The 22,183-nt window shown below is 33.7% G+C and overlaps 2 protein-coding genes across 4 annotated transcripts; one reads left to right on the forward strand and one right to left on the reverse strand.

Moving 5' to 3' along the window:
* The first annotated feature begins 1,209 nt into the window (after window positions 1-1,209).
* On the forward strand, window positions 1,210-10,290 carry LOC117333818. 3 transcript variants are annotated; one of them, XM_033893229.1, is made up of 9 exons: window positions 1,210-1,485; window positions 1,930-1,953; window positions 3,161-3,196; window positions 4,937-6,001; window positions 6,480-6,597; window positions 6,831-6,894; window positions 7,483-7,614; window positions 8,051-8,157; window positions 8,473-10,290. In XM_033893229.1, exons 1-9 carry the CDS (start codon window positions 1,455-1,457, stop codon window positions 8,618-8,620), a joined length of 1,725 nt encoding a protein of 574 aa, XP_033749120.1. In that variant the 5' UTR covers window positions 1,210-1,454; the 3' UTR covers window positions 8,621-10,290. The 3 variants fall into 3 exon arrangements, with proteins under 3 accessions (XP_033749120.1, XP_033749121.1, XP_033749122.1); XM_033893230.1 differs by lacking the exon at window positions 3,161-3,196; XM_033893231.1 differs by lacking the exons at window positions 1,930-1,953; window positions 3,161-3,196.
* LOC117333819 (COP9 signalosome complex subunit 2) lies at window positions 9,146-21,892 on the reverse strand. Its single transcript, XM_033893232.1, has 13 exons — window positions 21,773-21,892; window positions 20,872-20,985; window positions 20,108-20,188; window positions 19,546-19,671; window positions 18,701-18,868; window positions 18,217-18,321; window positions 17,563-17,632; window positions 17,017-17,116; window positions 16,356-16,487; window positions 15,927-16,024; window positions 13,350-13,432; window positions 12,381-12,439; window positions 9,146-11,905 (listed from the first exon to the last, which is right to left on the reverse strand). The coding sequence occupies exons 1-13, from the start codon at window positions 21,836-21,838 to the stop codon at window positions 11,761-11,763; spliced, it is 1,347 nt and encodes a 448-aa protein (XP_033749123.1). The 5' UTR covers window positions 21,839-21,892; the 3' UTR covers window positions 9,146-11,760.
* Window positions 21,893-22,183: the final 291 nt, after the last annotated feature.

Genomic DNA, 22,183 nt, shown 5'->3' on the forward strand with positions numbered 1-22,183 from the left:
CTTCTGTTATTCACAGAGGCTTCATTTTAACAAAATGGTTGCACTTTTGTGGGAGGAAAATTTACATGTGTCCCCCTGTGAGGTCATGACAGGGAGAAGTGAGATGTACTTTTAAGATTTTATATAAAAGTCATATTTGTGTATCAATGACTTTAATCTTACCAGCTTAATCCATGCTTATTTTGAGAGTGAATTTAAATATTTCTTGGTGTTTATAGGCCGTTGCTGATGTGACAGAAGTGCAGTGCACCGATATGATCAGACTTTGTAGGATGGGTGCTAAAGTCTTTGGTAAGTCATTTTAGATTACTTAGTTGATAGCTAATTATATATATACAAGGCATAAGGTAAGACAACACTTAAGATAAGGTAAAGAAAATCAGCAGAAGATGAACTGACATTTATTTATTTTTGAAAATTCTGTTAAAAATATGTACATTAATGTACAATATGTACAAACTAGTACTCATGATTGCACTTCAAAATCTTGTATGCGAGATTTTCTTCAGTGTCAACAGAAAAAAAGTCTTAATAAAAGTATATGTCAATTGAGCTGCTGTAAACACTTGACTGTCACCTAGCTAATACTTTAACTATAAATGTATTATCTTCATATATCTTATCACTACATTTTATAACATGGTATGCTAGTTTGTGAATAAAACTTTAATATCAATTTATCTGTGAAATTCATTCCAAAGTTTGTTTGAAAAAATAGTCTGGAAAGGTTATCCCTTTTTCACATCCAGTTGAGGAATCACACCCTGGCCACCTACCAGGCGAAATAGGTGAAAGGAGAGTGTAAATGTGTACCACTGTCCATGTACCATTCTACCACCCTACTAAAATTTGAACTGTATTACATCATCCTTTATGGATTTATTCAAAATAAAATCAATCACTGCATGTTGAAATTGAGAAAGCCCATGGTTTAAGAACAGACTTAGTTTTGTCTTAAGTCTGTGGTTTAGCTTTAAATTGAGGTCGTATATTATTGTCTGTTTACAGTTTGATCACTATACACATTGGAAGCGGGGGAAATACAGTATCAATATTTAACAATGTAGACCACAAACCAGAATATCAAGAAACAACTTTAAACAGTTCTACAGAAGATATTGCGATGGATTTCAGTCATCTCAACGGAGCTCCAAATGGGCTCCTCACCAACGGCTGTCGGTCTAACTGTCGCATACGCTGCCAGGGATCCAGGATTCATATTGGGGAAAGGGAATTCAATTCTGCTTCAGAGGCCCTTCAGGCATACATGGACCAATATACTGGCTTGAAGCCCAAGGGAGATAAATACGATATGAATGTAACGGACCTACTGGATCCCAAGTCTGTGTTGCACATGACAGCAGAGCGATCTCTAAAGACAGGAGTACGGGCTACACCCACAGAACTTAAAGCTGGCCCAATCAAAGGATTCCATCAACAACTCCTACGATAGGATGAACAAGTCCAGTGCCTTGAGGGCAGAAGGTTTGTACTTTGACATAAAAATCTTACTTGTCAAGGATTACATCAATAATGATTAAAGTATTTAAAGCTCTTTATCATTTGTACAATTTTAGATTTAGTATGGAGGGGCCATGTAGACACTTGTAGAAAACATGTATAAATTTTACTTTTGCCTGTGTTGTATTATCACAACCCATGGTTGTGGAAAGCTAAATTTATGTACACTCTACTGTATCTTACTAAACATTATACAAATTGCATCAGATTTCATTTCAATTTTATAATGATATAGAAAAAATAAAAGTAAGAAATTTAATTAAATGTTTCAGTAGTATGGTGTTGGTGGTAGAATAATCTGGTTTGTGAAAACTAGTAAAAGTACCAGTAGATTTTGTATCTAGCTGTATATTCTCCCATTGAATCATTGACAAACCCTTCCTGTATATTTACCCACTGCATGTCTAGGATCAACAGGGAAACGTTCAAGGGGTAAGATGTGTATTGTGACTCAGATATTATGTCATAGATTACTGGAAACCAACTTGTCAGTTCACCATATGAAAACTCAAAATTAAATTGACAATGTAATTAGAACGGTAAAGACTGATGTAATATATACTCATAAGTTAATCAATAGAAATATAAACTCAAACTGGCCTAATGCAACTTTAATATTTGAATATTTAAATTTAGTGTCTGAAAATTTTGTTAAGTTGGTTTTTAGTATAATTAGTAGGGTTTATGGGATAAAAATTAATACTTTATTTGCTATAATAACTTATGTATTTAACAAGTTCACAAAGCATTTATCTGTACGTACAGCTTCCTGACAAATTCCCTCTGAGTTTGAGTGAATTTTCATGAAATTTGGTAGTGGTACCTTGCTTAAAACTCAATACATTGGTAAAGCGGGACAGACAAGACATATAATTATATGTAATTCTTGTGTTGATTTAAAATCAATTATGTCTGTCTCTTGAGTCTTCCCGGTGAGCGATAATGAAGGTCTTCAAATCTAAACTTTTTGTTGGAACAAATTAAGAAAATGCTTTGTGAATTTATCTATATTTTACTATTAATTAAAGGCTAATACATTTTACAGAGTTCATTTCAATATCTTGCATTTAAATTTTCAAATCTATAATAATAATAATGAGTTAATCTCATGCAATAATGGAAGAAGGTATATATGTATTAAATATTATCATTTTAAGAAATGTTTCTCTTGTTTATTAATACACTTAAATTTTTTTTGCAAGCCTGATGTGAACTCTGTGTAATGATTATATTAGTAATTCAATAAAGCCCATTTAGAGTTAGATTGAATAAATTAAAACAAGAACAAAACAGGTGAAAATTATAGTCAATGATTTAAAAATTTCAAATATACATGTATATGGAATCCTTGTTTAAGTATGGTAAAGTCTTCAGCTTAGTATTTATCCTTACAATGTTTAGTTGGTTGTTCAGAAATCTTTGTTAAAGCATCATCAAGTTTTAATTGATAGCACTGAGTAATTGATTCTGTCAATGATCATGTACATTTAAGAGATTCATCTTCCTTTGAAAAATAAAACCTTTTATACAATGTTCTGTAATAAATCACTGATAATTCTATTTGTATGAACTTTTATTCATCAATTTTCTGTATATTAAGCATATATGTGCTCTGTAAACTTTTCCCGGCTTGTTTAAGGGAGGAAAGTTAAACCTTCTGGCCGTAAGGGTGGTGGTATGTGAAATTTTAAGCATTTTACAATTTGTTGTCTATTTATGTTATTTTATTGCAATTTTCTTGATCTTGTCTGGCATGGTACACCAAATAAACCCTAATATTAATGAAGTGATTTGTGTTATTAGTTATACTATTGAATTGGGATTTAGAGTGCCGGTACTTGATAATCTTTAAAAGAAAAAACAAGTTATGTTCATGTATTGTTATACTTTGATGATTTTTTTTCTATTATAAACATGTATTTTAATTTTAAGAAGAATAATATTTAATCTGGCTAGCATTAATTATATAAGTTCACACTACTAAGTTAGCGTTTTCACATTGCATAAATATTTTGTTTTATTTTAGACGTATAAGGTATAATATAAATATGGGGTCTAAATACAGTGCCTAGTTGCCAAAACAGCGATATATTAAGAGTTTAGTTTTACCTTACCAAGGACCTTGTAGCTTCTTGTAATTATATATCCTCAGTGATTAAAACTTGATCATTTTGTCTGATATCATGGCTTTTCTGTTCTCTATACATATCGGATGTCTGGACCTTACATTTTTGATTGAATTGTTGGGAATAAACCACAAGTTTTGTGAATTTTGTTTATCAGTGATATCAAATAATTTTGATTGGGAATAGGGCCTATTATCAACCATAAATGTTCCTCAGTAAAGCCCTGCTGACTTTCATATCTGTACTAGTATTTATAAGTACTCTCACTGTTGTACCGTTGGCTAATGTTGTTTTCCTATTTTTCTGTTACCGGGTATATATGATACTGACTTTTACTTTAATCTCATCATCACTGATTATACTCATCACACACTTCTATATCTGTGTGCTAGTCACTTGTTGTTTATGCACATTTTTTTGTTAAAAGTATTATAATTACTCACCTTGTTAGATGTTTGGATGATGGACCACCTTTCATTTAGTTGAACAGGTAATCCTGTGTAACATCCTCTGTATTTCTGTCGTCATCATCTCTATATTGTACTAGAATCATATGAATGCTTTATTTTTTACATTCTCTCAGTGTCGCTCATATAAGGATGAATTTCATTTGAATCATTTGTATTTTGCCTCCATAATCTTTAATGTACATAATTATGAATGTATTGGTTTTTTTTTAATTTGTTTGTTCAGTTTGTCAACACCAGCACATTTATCTTTTTGTAATGCTATAGGGTATTTGGGGTTGGAAATCATACAATATGATATAATAAGCTGATATTTTCTTTCAGTACCAAGTCAATTGATCAGAACAGATAACACCGAACCTGTTGAATCTCCAGTCATCCATGTTTTATATTTGTCCACTTTTACCTCACGCTCCTGTTCATGATGCATGCACATCTTATTTTATATATACATGTACTAGTTAATACTGGTTGTTGCTGCATCAGGGGTTTATAAGTATATATTGTGAATAAAAAGGATAAGTAAAAAACAAAAGAAGGGGAAGGGAAAAAAACTGATGACTTTATGATTATAGTATGTGATTCTGAAATAAAAGTGTTGCTACTTTTGTATATGTAATGTATGATTGAGTACCTTATGGTTGAAAGGAACTGTTTGATGGCAAGCATATGCATTAGTTTGTTAACTTGTAGTATATAGACATTTACTGCACCTTATATAGAATAACAAGGGTTGACAAGTCGTGAAAATTTTATGTTTAATTTTAGCTGTTAATGGTGTATTATCATTAAGCAATTATTACTATTTATTTTTGTTTCCAGCTGAGGATGCTTTGAACCGATCAGGAAAGCTTTTGAACAGAATAGCCAAGGATGAGAAGGAGCCCATGATTGCTGTGGCCAGTGATGTCGGCAGCATGTCCACTGATGTCCTGTTGTCCATGAACCCTGTGGGTGGCTACAGCAAAGAGTATATGGCCGCTCTTGCTGCAGCTACAGAGGCTGAAGAGCCCAAGCGTGGTCATGTGTATTCATACAGGACTGCACGCACACGTTCAAGGTCACTGAGCAGAGAAAGGCCTAGTACAGTTTCCGAGCTCCAACCTGAAATACGTAAGGACTTTAATACAAACAGACCTCCCTCCAGTTACCGGCCCCCAGTTGTTGGGAGCGGTCGCGTGAGGGAGAGGAGTCGTTCTGTTTCACCCTCTTCATTTAGACAGCATGATCGTTTATTTGGTAATTCAAAGAATACCCAACACAGAGACAATACGCTAGACTCTGACACATCCAAACATAAGGCTCCCAGTTGGATAGAGGCCTTAGATATTTCTAATCCTAGTGAGACATTGTGGTCCAAACGTGACCTTATTGCAGGTCGGCCCCCACCTAGCTGGGTACAGGGCCTGGAGGGGTCAGACATCAACAGTTTGATATCCGGTGTATCCAATAACCAGACTGATATCAATAATCTGCTAGCCCCTAACATGGACATATCAGGACTTGGCAACTCCACCCTGTCAAACCCTCCTGGTTTATCATATAAGGACCTGATGGTGACACCCACCAAGGGTAAATCTGTGAACTTTGACTTGTCCTCCAACGATTTTGGTCAGGGGAAGCTACCTGGTGAGAAGTTTGAAATTGCCAGTAAATTACCCAGAGAAGTATTAGAAAGTGGAAACACAAGGCTAGACAGTAGTGATGCACTTGATCGTTACCTAGAGGGGTTAGGGTGTGGACCCAAGCCTCCCACCTCAGGCATCCAGTCAGATAGCCAGTATGAAGCGCCCAGGTGTTCCAGTCTAGATACTACAGCATTGTTAAATGGGCTAGCTGCCCCTACCAAGAGTGATATTACAGGGGCAAGTCCTATATCACGGAATGGTAAGTCTGCAACTCATATAAACAAATTTATATTAAATATCTTTATCAGAAATGAGATGTTACTTCATTTTACTACCAGACCTAACAGTGTTACATATTTTGGCATCACAGTTTCCTACCTCAATTCACTATGTAGTTAACATTAGCTTTGTTCTAAAATTGTGGGTGACACTCAAAATATGATAAGGATGAATTCACAAGATTACGGATCTTTATAGCATTACAGGCAAAAATTTTAATGGGCTCACAGGTGTTACTACAGGCATTGGATGTCTTTGCCTATGCTTGCCAGAAAGTTAGATAAGCTAACTAGGTCTAGATCTGCCCTTATTCTATTACAGTCAACTCTGCTCCTACATATACTCATTCAACTCACAGGAAAAAAATCAACCAAGTCGTAGGAATGAACATATTGATTGGCAGGTAATTTCATCATTTGGAGGTTATAGATTAGATATGAAATGTTTTGTTTTCACAGGCAAATCTCCAATTGGAAGCCCAAACAGATCAAGACGATCTCGGTCAAGGCCACAGACTCCAGACACAGACCTTGTGTTAGATGGTGATCGGCCATGGGAAAAATCACTAGCATCATTGTACGTCAAATTTTACTCTGTAATTGACTCTAATTAAAAATACGTAAATATATTTTAAAGACATTTAGAATGAGACCTAATGAGTCCTAGCAGTTGTGTTTTCTATAAAATTAAAAAGCTATGTCTTTAAAATAGATAAAATTTTACATTTTATACAATGTACTTTTTTCACGAAAAAAAGAAGATATTTGAGATTTGATGTTTTTGTGTATTAGAATTGCTGTTTTTTACAGTAAGGCTCCTGTATATATATCTGAAGAGGAATCGGGGGCTCAGCCTGGAGAGATTTCAGCGGAGGTGATCTGTTTACTTCTTTTGATATTTTTTTTTATTATATTAGACCATCTGTGAAGTAGTAGTGAACGTTAAATGACCTATAAGGCATCTTTGATCTTTGTTCTCCTGTATGAGTTTAAGGTGGTCAACATACATGTATAATTTAAACTCAAGCACTACAAGTAATGTATGGTGGCAATGTTATAACTTAAATACTGAATGTATTTGTGTAATCTATTACACTGGCTCCTGTAATGTATTCTGGAAAAAAGTACCTTCTCTGGTTATTAAGTATCACCTCAGTGATAACACAGGAAATGGACTAAAACTGTAATATCACTGTAATGATTATTACTGGTGTAGTTTCTCGTCTATTCTTTTAATATCTATTGTTACATAGATGATATAGAATTTACCATTATAAAAACTGAGAAAGAAATAATATGTTTTTCTTACATTTATTAATAATTTAGAACTTTCTGACATTTATTAATAATTTAGAACTTTCTGATATAAAAATGAAATAACAGTTTGATGCTATTCTTTTAATTTCAAAATAATTACGAACTATCGGATATAAAACAGAAATAAAGGTCTGATGTTTTACAGTGCGAGACCCTGACTGGTCGGACACAGCCCGGGAGTCTCGAGACACTGAAGAACATGCTGTTTAAGTTACAAGCTGAAGCCTCAGAGGAAACCTCCAACCGTGAAAAAATAGCTCAAATAATTGCTGAATCAGTAAGTATAGACTGACTCATTATTAAAAGTGCCAGATTATTTAGCGGAAAGAGAAGAAAAGTAGAGAAAAGATCTCACTTACGTAGAACCAATAAACATACAATGCTGGGTGCCAAGATCCCTCTGAGATCTCTTTTTTTATATATATAGATGATATATATGTATTATTAACAATCGGTCAAATATCCCATTTTATATGTTAATGTAGTGTCTTACTTGTGTCCATATAAAATAAAAATAGAAGTTACAACATGTGGATGTGTTAAACATTCCCTGACTCCTTCACAATGCTAATCCTTAACAATTGTTAAAACTGCCTGTTGTGGTCATATCAGATGTGATAGGTGCACGTGGGGTCTCATTGTCTGGGTGAATAAGAATTATATAAGTCATGACCATGTTAGTATCACAAACTGAGTATGTATGTTTGTTACAGAGGAAGGAACTGAATGCCAGTTCTGCCTCCCTGCAGCCTGAGGAGGAGATACCGGCCCTGAAGGGTTATAATTATCAGGAGGAACCGGGAGGCCAGTCTCTGGAGAAGTGAGTTATTTTATCGTTTGGTCATTTAATCAATAAATATCAATTATTTTAACAAACGGGTGACATTTCTTTTGAACTCAATTAAACTTTGTGTTGAGTTTAATTTCGTCAAACTCAGTTAGGGAACATTTTATGTCACAATCATTTAATACTAACTGTACGTACATTTAATACCATAACGGTACCATTTTTCAGTGTTATTTATTCTAGACGAAATTAAACTTGTCTGTTAAATGAAGATAAATCACAGAAAAGATTATCTACCAATATTGAATGTAATGTTTTGTCTAATACATGTCGTAATTCGATTTTCAGAGCTATGGTTCATCTCGGAAGATTAAAAAACCTTGTGGAAGTTGGGAAAAAGGAAGCACGAAGTCGATCTGCCTCGCGGGACCGGAGTATGTCACGGAGTAGAAGTGTGTCTCCTCTACGACAGCTCCCTCAACCTATCCTTAGCTAGGAAAGTGCTAGATGTACATGTAGCTCTATGTCTGTTGGCGATGAACTCTAAAGTGAGGTGATCCTTGCAGGGATTCTGGGGTGGATTTGCTATCGGCAGTCTCAATTGCCATGAGTGTCAGTGCGAGCCTTCATGGATGATGCATGGGAGATAACTACTTCAGAAATAGAAATCCTAGACAGGAGAGGATAGTACCCAACAATGATATCAAAATGAAGCTTTAATCTAAATTATCTTTAATTATAAAGTAATCAGCATTACAAAACTATACAACACATTTTTTTCTCATTTGACATAATTTTAGAGTAAGCATTTTTGGATAAACACATTTTAAGAAGAAACCAAATCAAAAACTATTTTCCAGGTGTTTTTGTACAGTATGTAAAAAGTTGTGAAACTAATATAGTTTTGTGTGTCAATAATTACAACCTGTTAGACTACCTCTTGAATATGGCCTTTTGAATTGGTCTTTTTTTACGTAGTGCATGGATCTAACTGTAATATAAGGTTTTGGTGTTTTTTGAGTTTTTTTTGTTTTTTTTTTAATTTAATTTTCTCGTAAAACAATTCTTTATCTCAAATGACTTCTGCAGGCACACTTGTTATTTTGGGAACGAAATATCTAAATCTTTTGTAAAAAAAATCTCAACTGAAGTGTTTTGCATTTGTATTTCCCTACTTGAATTCATTTTGGGATAAAAAAAATCCCATTGATCTGGCGAAAGTAACAACAACTTGTTCTTAGAAATGTTAGGTTATGTACAAATCCTGTATGAATTTGATGTTTGATATTTGATGTGATTGTAATGCCACAAAGAAAACCATGTCTCACAGCTGAAGTTCTTTATTCTTCATAACATGATTGGATATAGTGTGTGTAATACTGAAGTAAGGATTTGTAGTATTAAAACTAGCAATTGTTTTTTGTGTTCCTGATTAATAATTTCAGAGTATGGTTACTGAGCAAAGGAATTAAATACATGTATCATTTTCATATAATTTATTAACATAGGTGATTTTTGAAGGTATGATTAATTATATAATCTTGAAGTTATTAATTATTAGCCTTCCGCCAATGTTCATGTGCAGCTGCCTTCATCCCCTGACATCATCTTGTACATCTCAGAATTTTCGATATTCTTATTAAGAGTTTTGCTACTTACAGTTTGTGCTAACTAATTGTAACTAGAGCATATTCCAGGGGCACAGAGAGGAAAATTGAACTTACTCCAAGAAATATTTAAGGATGGTGTTGAGATTCTTAGCAGTTTTGAATGTTAATAGTACATCTGTATATTTTCTGTGTGTAGATATGACAATAACTGCATGTCTGATTATTAAGTAAAATATATTGAAATGTGCTGACAGAAGTTCATAAAATTATGAAGTTTCATGAAGAAAATTTATTCTTAATCAGCAAAGCTAAATACAACAGATCATTTGGGAAAATGTATTTAATCTGTTACAGTAATAAGTTGGATTTGATATTTTTATATATATATATGACAGCAATTTGATGTACTATTTATTGGCACCTGTAGCAACTGAAACATTCACTCCACACTAACTGTGATATTACATATAGGAACATTCCTAGTATCAGTATTGTATCTTTTTAAACTCATATTTTTCACATTGTTTACAGACTAAAATAAAATTAATACATCCGTTCTATTTGTCTGGGTCATTTATGCATCTGAATACAAATGATATCTGCTTTTATTTCAATATATGGTCCAATGGAAACTAAGCAAGAAACAGCTATTATATAGCAAATATAAACTGTCAAAATCTAAGATGGCGTCTGTTGGCCATTTTTTTTTTCAGAAGTACCAACAGGAAACTACAAAATTAATGTACCTCTGAAAAAATAGCAATAAAGATTAATTTTGGTTGGACAGACAATTGATCATGGACGAAAGGCCATTTGAACATTCCACCAACCGATGATGATGGATTAAAAATGACAAACTGATTTTTTTTTTATTTAAAAAAATTTAATGTTATATCTTTGCACAAGCTTACATGACTTATGTTGTTTGGCATCATGATCTTGTGTACAAAACATCTCTTTATCAGAATACATTAGAACCATAAGTGGTTTTAACTTTTGTGTACTGCAGAACATCTTCGTTCCTGACACTGATTTCTTACAGTCTATGTCAAACTGCATTTATTTTTCAGATTTAAGCGTGAAGAACCTTGTTTAACCTAGGGCATTTTGCGTTGAGGTGCATAAATAGGTCCATCTATTTTAAAATAAAACATTTCCGGCATAAAAGTTATTTTATGGACCTTCAGATATTCATATAGGCCTTGAAAGTCTTTGTCAACAAGTCCAATCATTCAGATCATGATCAAAGAAATTGTCCAAGGCAATGCATTCTGTGTGAAGCATAACTTAGTCTTTTACAAAGTCTTGAGCCTGCTAGTCTAGACATTTATATGTATACAGTACATGTACCCACTGTGTAGAGTAGAATTTTAATGTCAGGACTCTTAGAACATAGGTTCTGACAAATGCACCCGACCCACCTCTCAAAGTAAGAAATATCTTGTTAACATAACCTTAAAAGCACTAGTCTATTTCCTGGAGGCTGAAATCACAAAGTTTCTGTTGTGTACACATCATCTGGAAAACTGCAATAAGTTTTCACAGGCTGATTTTAGTACATCCAGTTTATACAGGGTCCTTGGTCCTTTCTTATGGAAAAAGCACTTCGAGATGCTGTATACAAAATTGAAAATCCTTAAAAATTCCATTACCTCGATAATCATCAACCGAGAACTGATGTTCCAAGGGTACACGATATATACATTTCAAACCAAGAATGTATGTGGCATAACAAATTTTTGTTTAGTTTTCCAAGTCTTAATGAATAGCAATTGAATGTCTTCTGTTCATGGAAACAAAGACTGGGGAGTTAACACTTGCCAAAGTCTTCCACTTCTCAAGAGATAGATCAAATGAAAAGGTAACCATTATACCTGAAGACATTCGTCAAGAAGGAAAACTCCAGCATCATACCGGTCCAGAACAGTAATGAATGGAGGCCATCATATGTAACAACCAGCACTCTGGTTTAAAGGTATCAATAAGTTATAAGACCCAATGGTCAGTCTTTTGCTGGTCAGTAATGTCATGCTGTCTTGTTGACCACAGCTAAGTGTACGGTTTGTAGTTGAGCCGTCCATTTGTCCAGGGCGTTATATCTGGCTGTACCCATGGCCTCCCGATCTAGCTCCAGCACCAAGTTCACTTGGTCTATTCTCCCATGTATGGCACTGAAATAAGACAAAATATGAAATGTAGTTACATTGTCATTTATACACAATTAATACCTTGAAAATGATACTTGTGTATCAAAAGTATACTATTAAGCTATGACCTTCCCAATTAAATTGTAAAGCTTAATCTATAAATCTATTGTGAATAGACTTTAGTTTGTATTTCAACCAGTGTATAATCTGGGTCACATTTCGGTGACTACTCTGTCACCTTCATCAGACAAATGAACAGTTACTAGCAATGTGCACTTAGGTGTAATGTGTACGAGATTGTAATCAAATCAACAGGTCCTCCTGTCTATATGATTTTTATTTAAAAGCTCAGCAAACAGATCAAAGAGATCAATTGAAAACTGAATGAGGATCACTACACAAGAATCTTCATTTGATTTAATTATCATTTGTCTTTTATATAAATATCTTCCATTGGTTTAGAGACGTATACTACATAATATATAGAGTATTCACTTACTTGTCAAGAATACAGGAAACCAGTAGATTCTCTACCTCCATAGGGTCTATGTTGAGTTCCTACAATTACCAAAACACACTGTCAACCTTATCTATGCATGGAATTCACAAAAGTCTTTTAAAAAAAATATGAGTCTCACTATAAAACTCTGAACAGGCAGACAAAAGAAAATTGTCTGATTCGTTTGGCTTTCTTCAATATGACAAAGAAACACTTTTGTTTTAATTTATGTTTCAGTGTCTTGATACAGAAATATTTGCATCAATGACAAAGAGATATGAAATGACAATCATAGGTGACTGAGCATATAAGACATGCCCTGGACAATTGCTAAATGTGTAGAGGTGAAAAGGTCACAATGTTTATAGTGAGACACAAGCCCTGGCATCAATATGGGATATTCAAGAATTATCTTTGTGGGAGGGACAGGTTGCACTTTTTGATAGGTGGTCGGCTTAAGTGCATATTTTCCTAGAATTCTTTATAGTTTGTTCTAATAACTGCTGTGTGGTGGGTTCTCTGAAAAAACAAAGCCTGCCCCTTCCACACGGATCATTCTGGATTAGCCCTAAACTTTACTTGACCATCCACAGAGATGTAAATTTGTACACATGAATATATTTTTGTATTAATTACAACACAAAAATTGGTTCTATTTGAAAACGTATACAAGATATAACTTAAGAAAGTGGTACCCAGACAGACAAATGGACAGAATGCCCTTATTACAAAACACCTACGGTTTGAACTGTTCACCAGTTGATATGCAATATTACAAAATGGGAATATGTCGACGATCCCAATATACAACTATGAAGTACTAGTAATAGAATAAGCAGCGAGCCTGAGGAGGTTATCAATATACATGCATCTCTCTCTTACAAATACTATTTCAGGTTTATTTGTGGGGCCTTACAGACCATACATAATATATCATTATTATTGTGTACCTATTTGGAAATGACTTGCCTTAGAGATAAATGGTATGTGTATTCTGGTGTAGGGTTTGATCAGTTTGATTAACACTTGTGTTCTGATGTTCCGTAGTAAATCTGTTCAAATAAAAACACAATCCAATAAAAAAATTACTGTTATTAATTATAAACAGTCGTGTGATATAACAAGAGATCCCAGAGTGATCTTGGCGCCCACCATTGAATGTTCTTCATAGGTTCCATGTCAGATTGATCTTTTCTCTACTTTTCTCTTCTTCTAAGTCTTACTAATCTGTGTAAACTCAGAAGAAACCTCTAGTACTTTTCAAATAAGGGAAACCTATATATAAAATTTAAGATTTAGGCACCAAGGGGAACCTATATATTTGGAATTTGAGAAAGATTCCTTCAGTGCTTTCTGAGAAATAGTGATAACAAACTTCAATTGTCAAAATCCAAGATGGCTGCTTGTCGGCCATGTGGTTTTCCGATTGGTCTCAAAATGCAATATGCATAACTAGGCACCTGGGGGAACCTACATATGAAATTTCAGGAAGATCCCTTCATTAGTTTCTTAGTAATAGTGATAACCAGTTTCAATTTTCGAAATCCAAGATGGCTGCCTGTCGGCCATGTTGTTTTCTGATTGGTCTCAAAATGCAATATGCATAACTAGGCACCAAGGGGAACCTACATATGAAATTTGAGAAAGATCCCTTCAGTACTTTCTCAGAAATGGCAATAACAAACTTTAATGGTCAAAATCCAAGATGGCTGCCTGTTGGCCATGTTGTTTTCCGATTGGTCTCAAAATGCTATATGCATAACTAAGCACCAAGGGGAACCTACATAACAAATATGAAAAAGATCCCTTAAGTACTTTCACAGAAATAGCGATAACAAACTTCAATTGTCAAAATCCAAGATGGCTGCCTGTCGGCCATGTTGTTTTCAGATCGGTCTCAAAATGCAATATGCATAACTAGGCACTAAGGGGAACCTACATATGAAATTTGAGAAAGATCCCTTCTGTGCTTTTTGAGAAATAGCGATAACAATCTTTAATTGTCAAAATCCAAGATGGCTGCCTGTCGGCCATGTTGTTTTCCGATTGGTCTCAAAATGCAATATGCATAACTAGGCACCAAGGGGAACCTACATATGAAATTTGAGAAAGATCCCTTCAGTACTTTCTTAGAAATAGCGATAACAAACTTCAATGGTCAAAATCCAAGATGGCTGCCCGTCGGCCATGTTGTTTTCCGATCGGTCCCAAAATGCAATATGCATAACTAGGCACCAAGGGAAACCTACATATAAAATTTGAGAAAGATCCCTTCAGTACTTTCTCAGAAATAGCGATAACAAACTTCAATGGTCAAAATCCAAGATGGCTGCCCGTCGGCCATGTTGTTTTCCGATCGGTCTCAAAATGCAATATGCATAACTAGGCACCAAGGGAAACCCACATATCAAATTTGAGAAAGATCCCTTCAGTACTTTCTTAGAAATAGCGATAACAAACTTCAATTGTCAAAATCCAAGATGGCTGCCTGTCGGCCATGTTGTTTTCCGATCGGTCCCAAAATGCAATATGCATAACTAGGCACCAAGGGAAACCCACATATCAAATTTGAGAAAGATCCCTTCAGTACTTTCTTAGAAATAGCGATAACAAACTTCAATTGTCAAAATCCAAGATGGCTGCCTGTCGGCCATGTTGTTTTCCGATCGGTCCCAAAATGCAATATGCATAACTAGGCACCAAGGGAAACCAACATATGAAATTTGAGAAAGATCCCTTCAGCTCTTTCTCAGAAATAGCGATAACAAACTTCAATGGTCAAAATCCAAGATGGCTGCCTGTCGGCCATGTTGTTTTCCGATCGGTCCCAAAATACAATATGCATAACTAGGCACCAAGGGGAACCTACATATGAAATTTGAGAAAGATCCCTTCAGTACTTTCTGAGGATTAGCGATAACAAGAATTGTTTACGGACGGACGGACGGACGGACGGACGGACGGACGGACGGACGGACGGACGGACGGACGGAGGGAGGGACGGACGGACGGACGGACGACGGACCACGGACGCAGGGCGATTTGAATAGCCCACCATCTGATGATGGTGGGCTAATAACATAAAACAAAATATCATTAATACTAAGTCTTTTAGTCTACTTTAGACAAACGATTCGAGATACAAAATTAATGTATTTATCAATAAACCTAACAGGAATTAAAATCTCAATAAATATTTAACAAATCGCATAAAAACCAACCAAATATTAAACCAATAACTAAAAGTTTTAAAATATCATTAACAATTCAATGCTTTTTATTTAATCTAAATAAGTATTTTGTTAAATAAATAGCTATTAAACTTATATGTGAATTATTTGTTACTCTTAATAATTATTGAATAATTTTTTTTGCCTTAGAATATAATTTGTACATTTAGTGAATTTCAATGAAATGTATGTGAATATATCTGGTACATATGTAGTAATCTCATAAAGAAGGCAACTTAACACCATCTGGTATGTACCATGTGACCAATCAAAAGTTACCAAAATGTCATTGTTACTGAAAAAGACAATAACTTACCTTCTATATGTTCTCTGATGAAGCGGTCTTCCATTATATTCCTTCTGTTTGTTTTCAAAATTTTCTCAAATTCATTGATATCATTGTTTTGATAAGCACTGAAAGATATACGGTAACTGCTATTAATATTTCACATTGATACAATTATTTTTTAGTTCATTATCTTAAAACACTTTTAATCAGTTCCAGTTCTGGAAATGAACATGTCATATACAGTAAAAATAAAACAAAAGCAAGAAAATTTAAAGAGAATAAGTTTGTATATATATTTAAGCTTAATAAAGTGTATCAACACCAAATGTATGACATTGTATAACACATTTTGATTTCATTCAATAACTTATATAATATAATGAGTATTTCAAAGAAGAAGAAACATGCAATTTATACGAACCCTTGATCAAGACAAATCATGTGACAACAACTTACCTGACCAAGTTAGTCATAGCAAGGATCTCTGGGTCATTTTTGTAGGGCTTCGTCTCCTGGGAGTCAAATGGGTTGATGCCAGATTTCATCAACATATTAGCCAACACCAGGTACTTTAGACAAGTCGTACGCCTGTGGACAATTGATTACAGCATTTCAGGTCACTGACCTTAATTTAGATGATATATGTAGGATAAACCCTATGTTAGAAATAAAAGCCTTTTGGTCACATGGAGGCAAAATAGCTAACAGTCCTTAATTTGGAGGGCGACTCTTAATTTTTTAACCTATATTCAGACATGAATTACTGGGTATCATAAATTCTATTTAATTGTAGTACAGGATTTCATTGTCCAGAAATTTCACAATTAAGTCAGTTAAACAGAAATATAGGTACATGTATGTATTTTTGGTGAAAAATAATGATACAGGGTTGAGAAAATATATATTATTATAAAGCATAATGAAAGTATAAAGTTTGATAATAAGCATACTGTGTTTTATAGCATCATAATTTCTTCCAAATTCAATGGTAGCGCAGTTTCAAATGTTTGAATATTCTCAATAGTCAGGTTAAGATGAAAACATTTTTATATCAGTTGGTTTCTTTTTATATAGACAGAATCTAAACAGATGATTGAAATAGATACTAATTGCTCACCTAGGGCTGCCAGACTCGTCATAATTCTTAAATGCTTCAAAAAAATCTGTGTGTGCCTTCTCGTATTCTCCCTCTCGTAAATGCATTTTACCACCGCATTCTGAAAGAATGAGTTTACAAAGCACATTTAAATATATTCATTACTGCACTTCATACCAACTTCACTCCAATGATTTGTATGTGAAGTCAATACATTACATATCTGCCTACAGTGCCAAATATACAAAGAAAGGACCTAATAGTATCTTGCCATTGAAGAATGAAGCAATATAAACATCATTACATGTCTTTAAGCATTACATATTTTGCAAAGTAACAGACTTTGTATATGAAAGACCCATTAGACATGATATCAAAAGTAATAACAAAATCATAAAATGTATGATTTAAATTAATGTTCCACAGAAAGAACATTCATACTGTGTGTTACACATTGGGTTACTGACTACCCCAACAACATACAAAATTGAGCCTGGATTACTAACCTTTTACCTATTGGGTTACTAACTACCTCTACAAATACAAAATTGAGCCTGGATTACTCACCCCTAATGACACCCATGATGAGCGGATGAGGAATGGCCGACTTTATGTGGAGAGACTGTTCATATAAAGCCTACAAGTCAAAACATACAATGATAGATACATTTTATTTTAGTATTTATAACCTAAGCATAAAATAATAGCATTTATTGAATTGAGTGTAGAATAGCAACCATGTGAAAAGATAACAAACTCCTCAGGTATGATTTCATGTAAAATGAAGAAAAAAAAACCACCTTTTAGTGTGTATTTTTGTGCTTAGACAGAGACTTCATATAGAAATATCAAAATAAATTATTTTTGCAGTGAAAATATTTCTTTCAACATTAGATGACAAAGTCACTAATAACTACCTGGTAGAATTAACAGGAGAGGGGCCTATCAGGACACATGTAGCAATCACCCTTCCAAATAATTAAGTTTCCTTAAAATGTTTTGGTACCCTCGTCGGTCATATTTCTAGAATGATGTTTTTACCAGGGCATCCAGTTGACCTTTGATTTTCAAAAATTTCAGAAGTCAAATAATTATTTCTCAGAAATCTGAAGGGTCAAAACATATGTCAAATAGACATGTCCCTTCAACCCAAGGATCAGTCAGATCTCATTTTGGAGAGTCAAAAACATACTCTCAAGGGTCTACCATTTAATAAATTACCTTTAATTTTTTGTTGTTCTTTTGTGCTGTATACATTTGGATTTCTAAGGCATAGATTTCTAACAACTGTGTTCCTTTCTTCAGGTCATCTTCACCTTCGTCCGTCTGAAAAAACAAATCATAGGACTGGGCATATTCTCATCAACAAACTTTCAGAAAAGACATTTTTCTTACAAAGCTGGGTTCGCTGAAGCATGAGACATACATTTCAGAGGAATCACATGAAGCATATTACTGATAACTTCAATCTATGGAGTATTTCAACAATTTTTAAATTATTTTCATTTATTTTCAGATTGAACAAACTATAAATTATGAGTTTGACATATAGAACCTTTTCACAAATCCATTATTCCAGTTCCTTGTATCATCTGAACACAGGCTTTGACAGAAGAAGAAATAAAATCAATAAAACAACTAATGTCATAAAACCAAATGGAGTGAGAAAAAATTTACCTGAAAGGATATGTAATAATTTTTTTACCTGACATGATATGTGCAACTGTTTAAGAATTCTTTGGAGCTTGGAATAGTCTCCCCTATCAAAGTACAGCTTGCCCAGCTTGGTGTTGGTTTTGAACCATAACCTTTCATTTTTGGCTTCCTTTAAGGCATCCAGTGTTGTTTCATAGAAGTCCTGTAGAAGCTCCATCTACAAATAAAATTCATTAGTAAATCTTCTTCACTTGGTAAATTCTTCTGTAAAACAATATAAACATCCTGTGAAGGACAAACAGGCAAACCTTCATTTTAATTTCTGCATTTAGTATCTTTTATGTATTTTGATTGAAGGTTGTTCTGGTAATAAGTCCTCAAGGGGATAATCATAATTAGGAAATTAATGGACCTTATCATTGCTGTGTGATGTAGTGTAATATATATGCTACATAGTAGATATAGCGATATACAGTTTTCAGCATGATATCTCAACAAAAAGGTATTTTATAGTTTTCATTGTTAAGCCACCAGCTGCAGGATTATTTGGTTTTTACAGTAAAAATTGTTATTTTCTAGAGTTATTTTTTTTCGTTATTTTTGGGGCTACAAATGTAGATCAAAATCCTGACAGATGTGGTAACATTGAAGGTAAAACAGAGAAAACTTTAAATCTAATTACACATGCACAAAAAAAGTCTGCATCAATCCTTTGGTAAAATTGTAAAAATATGACATTAACAGTATACTGAAATCACAACTGTACAGTAAAAACACAGAAGTAGGGAGTCAATGACAGTTGGGGCAGACATAGTGAAAAACTGACTGGATATTTAGTGTTCATGTGTTATGATGACATTATACAGTAGAACTATGTTCTCTTGCTTTATATACCTGTTTTGATGTGGAGATGTAATCAAGGATAGAGTTGATGGATTTTTCTGAGTAATTTCTTGTTACTGCTGACTTAATGTAAGTCAAAAGGTTCTTATACCTCACCATCATCTGTTCATAATTACTCTGAAAAAAAGGATTAAACATTGTTTGGATTGTTTATTACCAGTACCAAGCATGAGAGAATTAAAATTATTTGCACACCACATAGTAAGTATAAAATATAGACAAATACAGACAGGTGGCCCACTAAGAATACAACTATGGAATTATCATCATGATGCTAAATCCATTTAATTTCATTAGAATTTAAAATAGCAAAGTTTCAACATTAAATACATTTCATACAACATAACAAAAGAGTGAAAAATACATCATCTACAACAATTAAATGTTTCAAAAAATTGTTTTTAAAAGGATTTTAATAAATTTTCAGCTCATAAATTTAAATATATTTTTTCTTCTCCATTTATCTCTGGTTTTATGACAAAACATTTAATTTAGATATATAGATTCCAATGCTCGCAGCTGAAAAATCCCTCTAATTCCATGATCAACTTACCAGTTTAAAATTTATTTTAATCATCTGTTTAAGAGCTTTGAAACCCCATTCCCCTTTATCCTTGCCTTCCAACTCCAACACCTGAAAATAAGATATTTAATGAATTTAATGGAAAATAATGGTCCCAGACTAAAAGCTTAGTCCTTAAAACAAGATATATCAAACATTATGTCACTGCTAAGTCCTTATCACAAGATATATCAAACTTTATGTCACTGTCATAACTACATAAAATGTTTTTTTATGAATTAACTTCATGAAATAAAGTATCTCACTTTAACTTTAAATTTGTTGACAAATGCTGGCTGTGACAATGCAGAATATAATTCTACATAATTGTTTTAGAGTGCAAACACTAACTTTTTGAAAAAAAACACTTTCTGTGGCTGCAATAGCTTCACCTTTAACTTTTTATTAATTTCAGGGGAATATGGGAAGGAGAAAAAGTGTTTCCATGACTCCTGTACTTTTGGAATAACTCATTAAGCTATCCATGCCAGTATAATATGGCAATTGGTATTGCATACATCAGGATTTCTAGGCTAATTCTGCAATGATACTAAACTTAGCATATATAATGCTGCATTACTGTTCTGTTGTTCATCATGTAAAGCATAATCCATTAGTTTTCTTCAACTTGATTTCAGTTGTTGTACATATACATTTATGTATGGCTTTATGAGTACATTATATATCCAAACAACACAGCAAATTAAAGAAATAAATTAATGTTTTATTTCTGTAAAAGTTTTTGAAATCACTACCTTTTGGAAGCTCTCCAATGCAGCCCTAGGGTCATCTTCCTTTAGTGCTTTAGAATTGTAATACTGGTTCTCTAAGTCTACATCTGGTTCAGAATTACTTTCCTCTGAGTATTCCTAAAACGAAAGACCATTATTGTTAAAAAAAAAAATTCATATTTCAAAACATGTGATCATCTGTTCATTTCAAACATATCAAAGCATGCATTGATTTTGCAAGAAGAAACAAGACCTCGGAAACAAATTTTCATATTGCTTCCATTGAATCTTTTAGTTTCAGATTCATATGCTGGATATCCAGAATTGTGTTTTTCAAACCTAGTCTAACATAATTCCAGTGCTTGTTTGTTGGGTTTACCACATAAACAGCATGCCATATTGAATTAACTTTGTACAATGTAGTAAATAGTGACTACCTCACGAAACAACAAATCACACAAAAGGTAAATTGCATGACATCCAAGGTAAGTGTCTTACCCAACAAAAACTATCCTAAGATCTACTGTATAATATGCAATGATGTTTTATAGCTAAAGGAAATTTCCACAAGCCCAAAGAGGGGGAGCTCGGTGTACATACTCATTTACTGTATTGCAAATCTCAATCAATATAAAAAAGAAGATACTGATAGCCTTTAAAAGTATCCATATGCTGAAAGATACCGACATAGCCGGTTTATTTGCAGCCAAACCTCCTGCAAAATAGCGCGAGAAACATGCCTATACGTTATAGGCCGATATGTCTGTATTGTGACTGTGACCCTTCCACAATATCCATGACAAGGCAAAACGTGGGGTTTAAGAAGTGTCAGCTGAGTAAAATGAATCTTAAAGGGGAAATTAATTGAAAATGCACTGTAAACTAGGTATATTGTTCTAGTATCCTATGCTGACACGAGGCATACCAAATCATATTCTTCGTCATCATCATACATGCAATCTTCGTCCGACATGTTGGATTTTTTGGACATAAACGTTCACACTAATATGACGAGCCCGTGGAGTTATTCCCGGAATCTCCTAATGAACTATTGCCTAAAATCGAAATCATCTCATAGACTATCAGTACGCGTGATATCATTCTTCAAACTATATGTAATTTTCTTAAGTGGATGAAAAGTTTAACATTGAAATTTGAAAAATTAACATATCCTGTTACTGAATGTGCACACACATTGCTACTGAGCAAAATGCAAGTAGAAAACAGTCTTCAATGTTATTTATTTTTCAGTATTTTTGTTATAATCACCTATTATTTTTTTATATTTATTACAATACTAGACTGTATATAGAAAGATTGGATGGATAATATTTTT

This window comes from Pecten maximus, chromosome 9 (assembly GCF_902652985.1).
Source record: "Pecten maximus chromosome 9, xPecMax1.1, whole genome shotgun sequence".
In the NCBI taxonomy this organism is placed as follows: domain Eukaryota; kingdom Metazoa; phylum Mollusca; class Bivalvia; order Pectinida; family Pectinidae; genus Pecten; species Pecten maximus.

Bases quoted from the DNA above. Each gene is read 5' to 3' on its own strand.
- LOC117333819 (XM_033893232.1), bottom strand. From the start codon at position 21,838: ATGTCCAAAAAATCCAACATGTCGGACGAAGATTGCATGTATGATGAT. The intron at 16,488-17,016 runs GTGAGCAATTAG...AATTGTCCACAG, and splicing joins GACGAGTCTGGCAGCCCTAG to GCGTACGACTTGTCTAAAGT. The intron at 11,906-12,380 runs GTAAGTGAATAC...GTCTTATTTCAG, and splicing joins GTTTCCTGTATTCTTGACAA to TGCCATACATGGGAGAATAG.
- LOC117333818 (XM_033893229.1), top strand. From the start codon at position 1,455: ATGAACAAGTCCAGTGCCTTGAGGGCAGAAG. The intron at 6,002-6,479 runs GTAAGTCTGCAA...TTGTTTTCACAG, and splicing joins AAGTCCTATATCACGGAATG to GCAAATCTCCAATTGGAAGC. The intron at 6,895-7,482 runs GTGATCTGTTTA...GATGTTTTACAG, and splicing joins CTGGAGAGATTTCAGCGGAG to TGCGAGACCCTGACTGGTCG.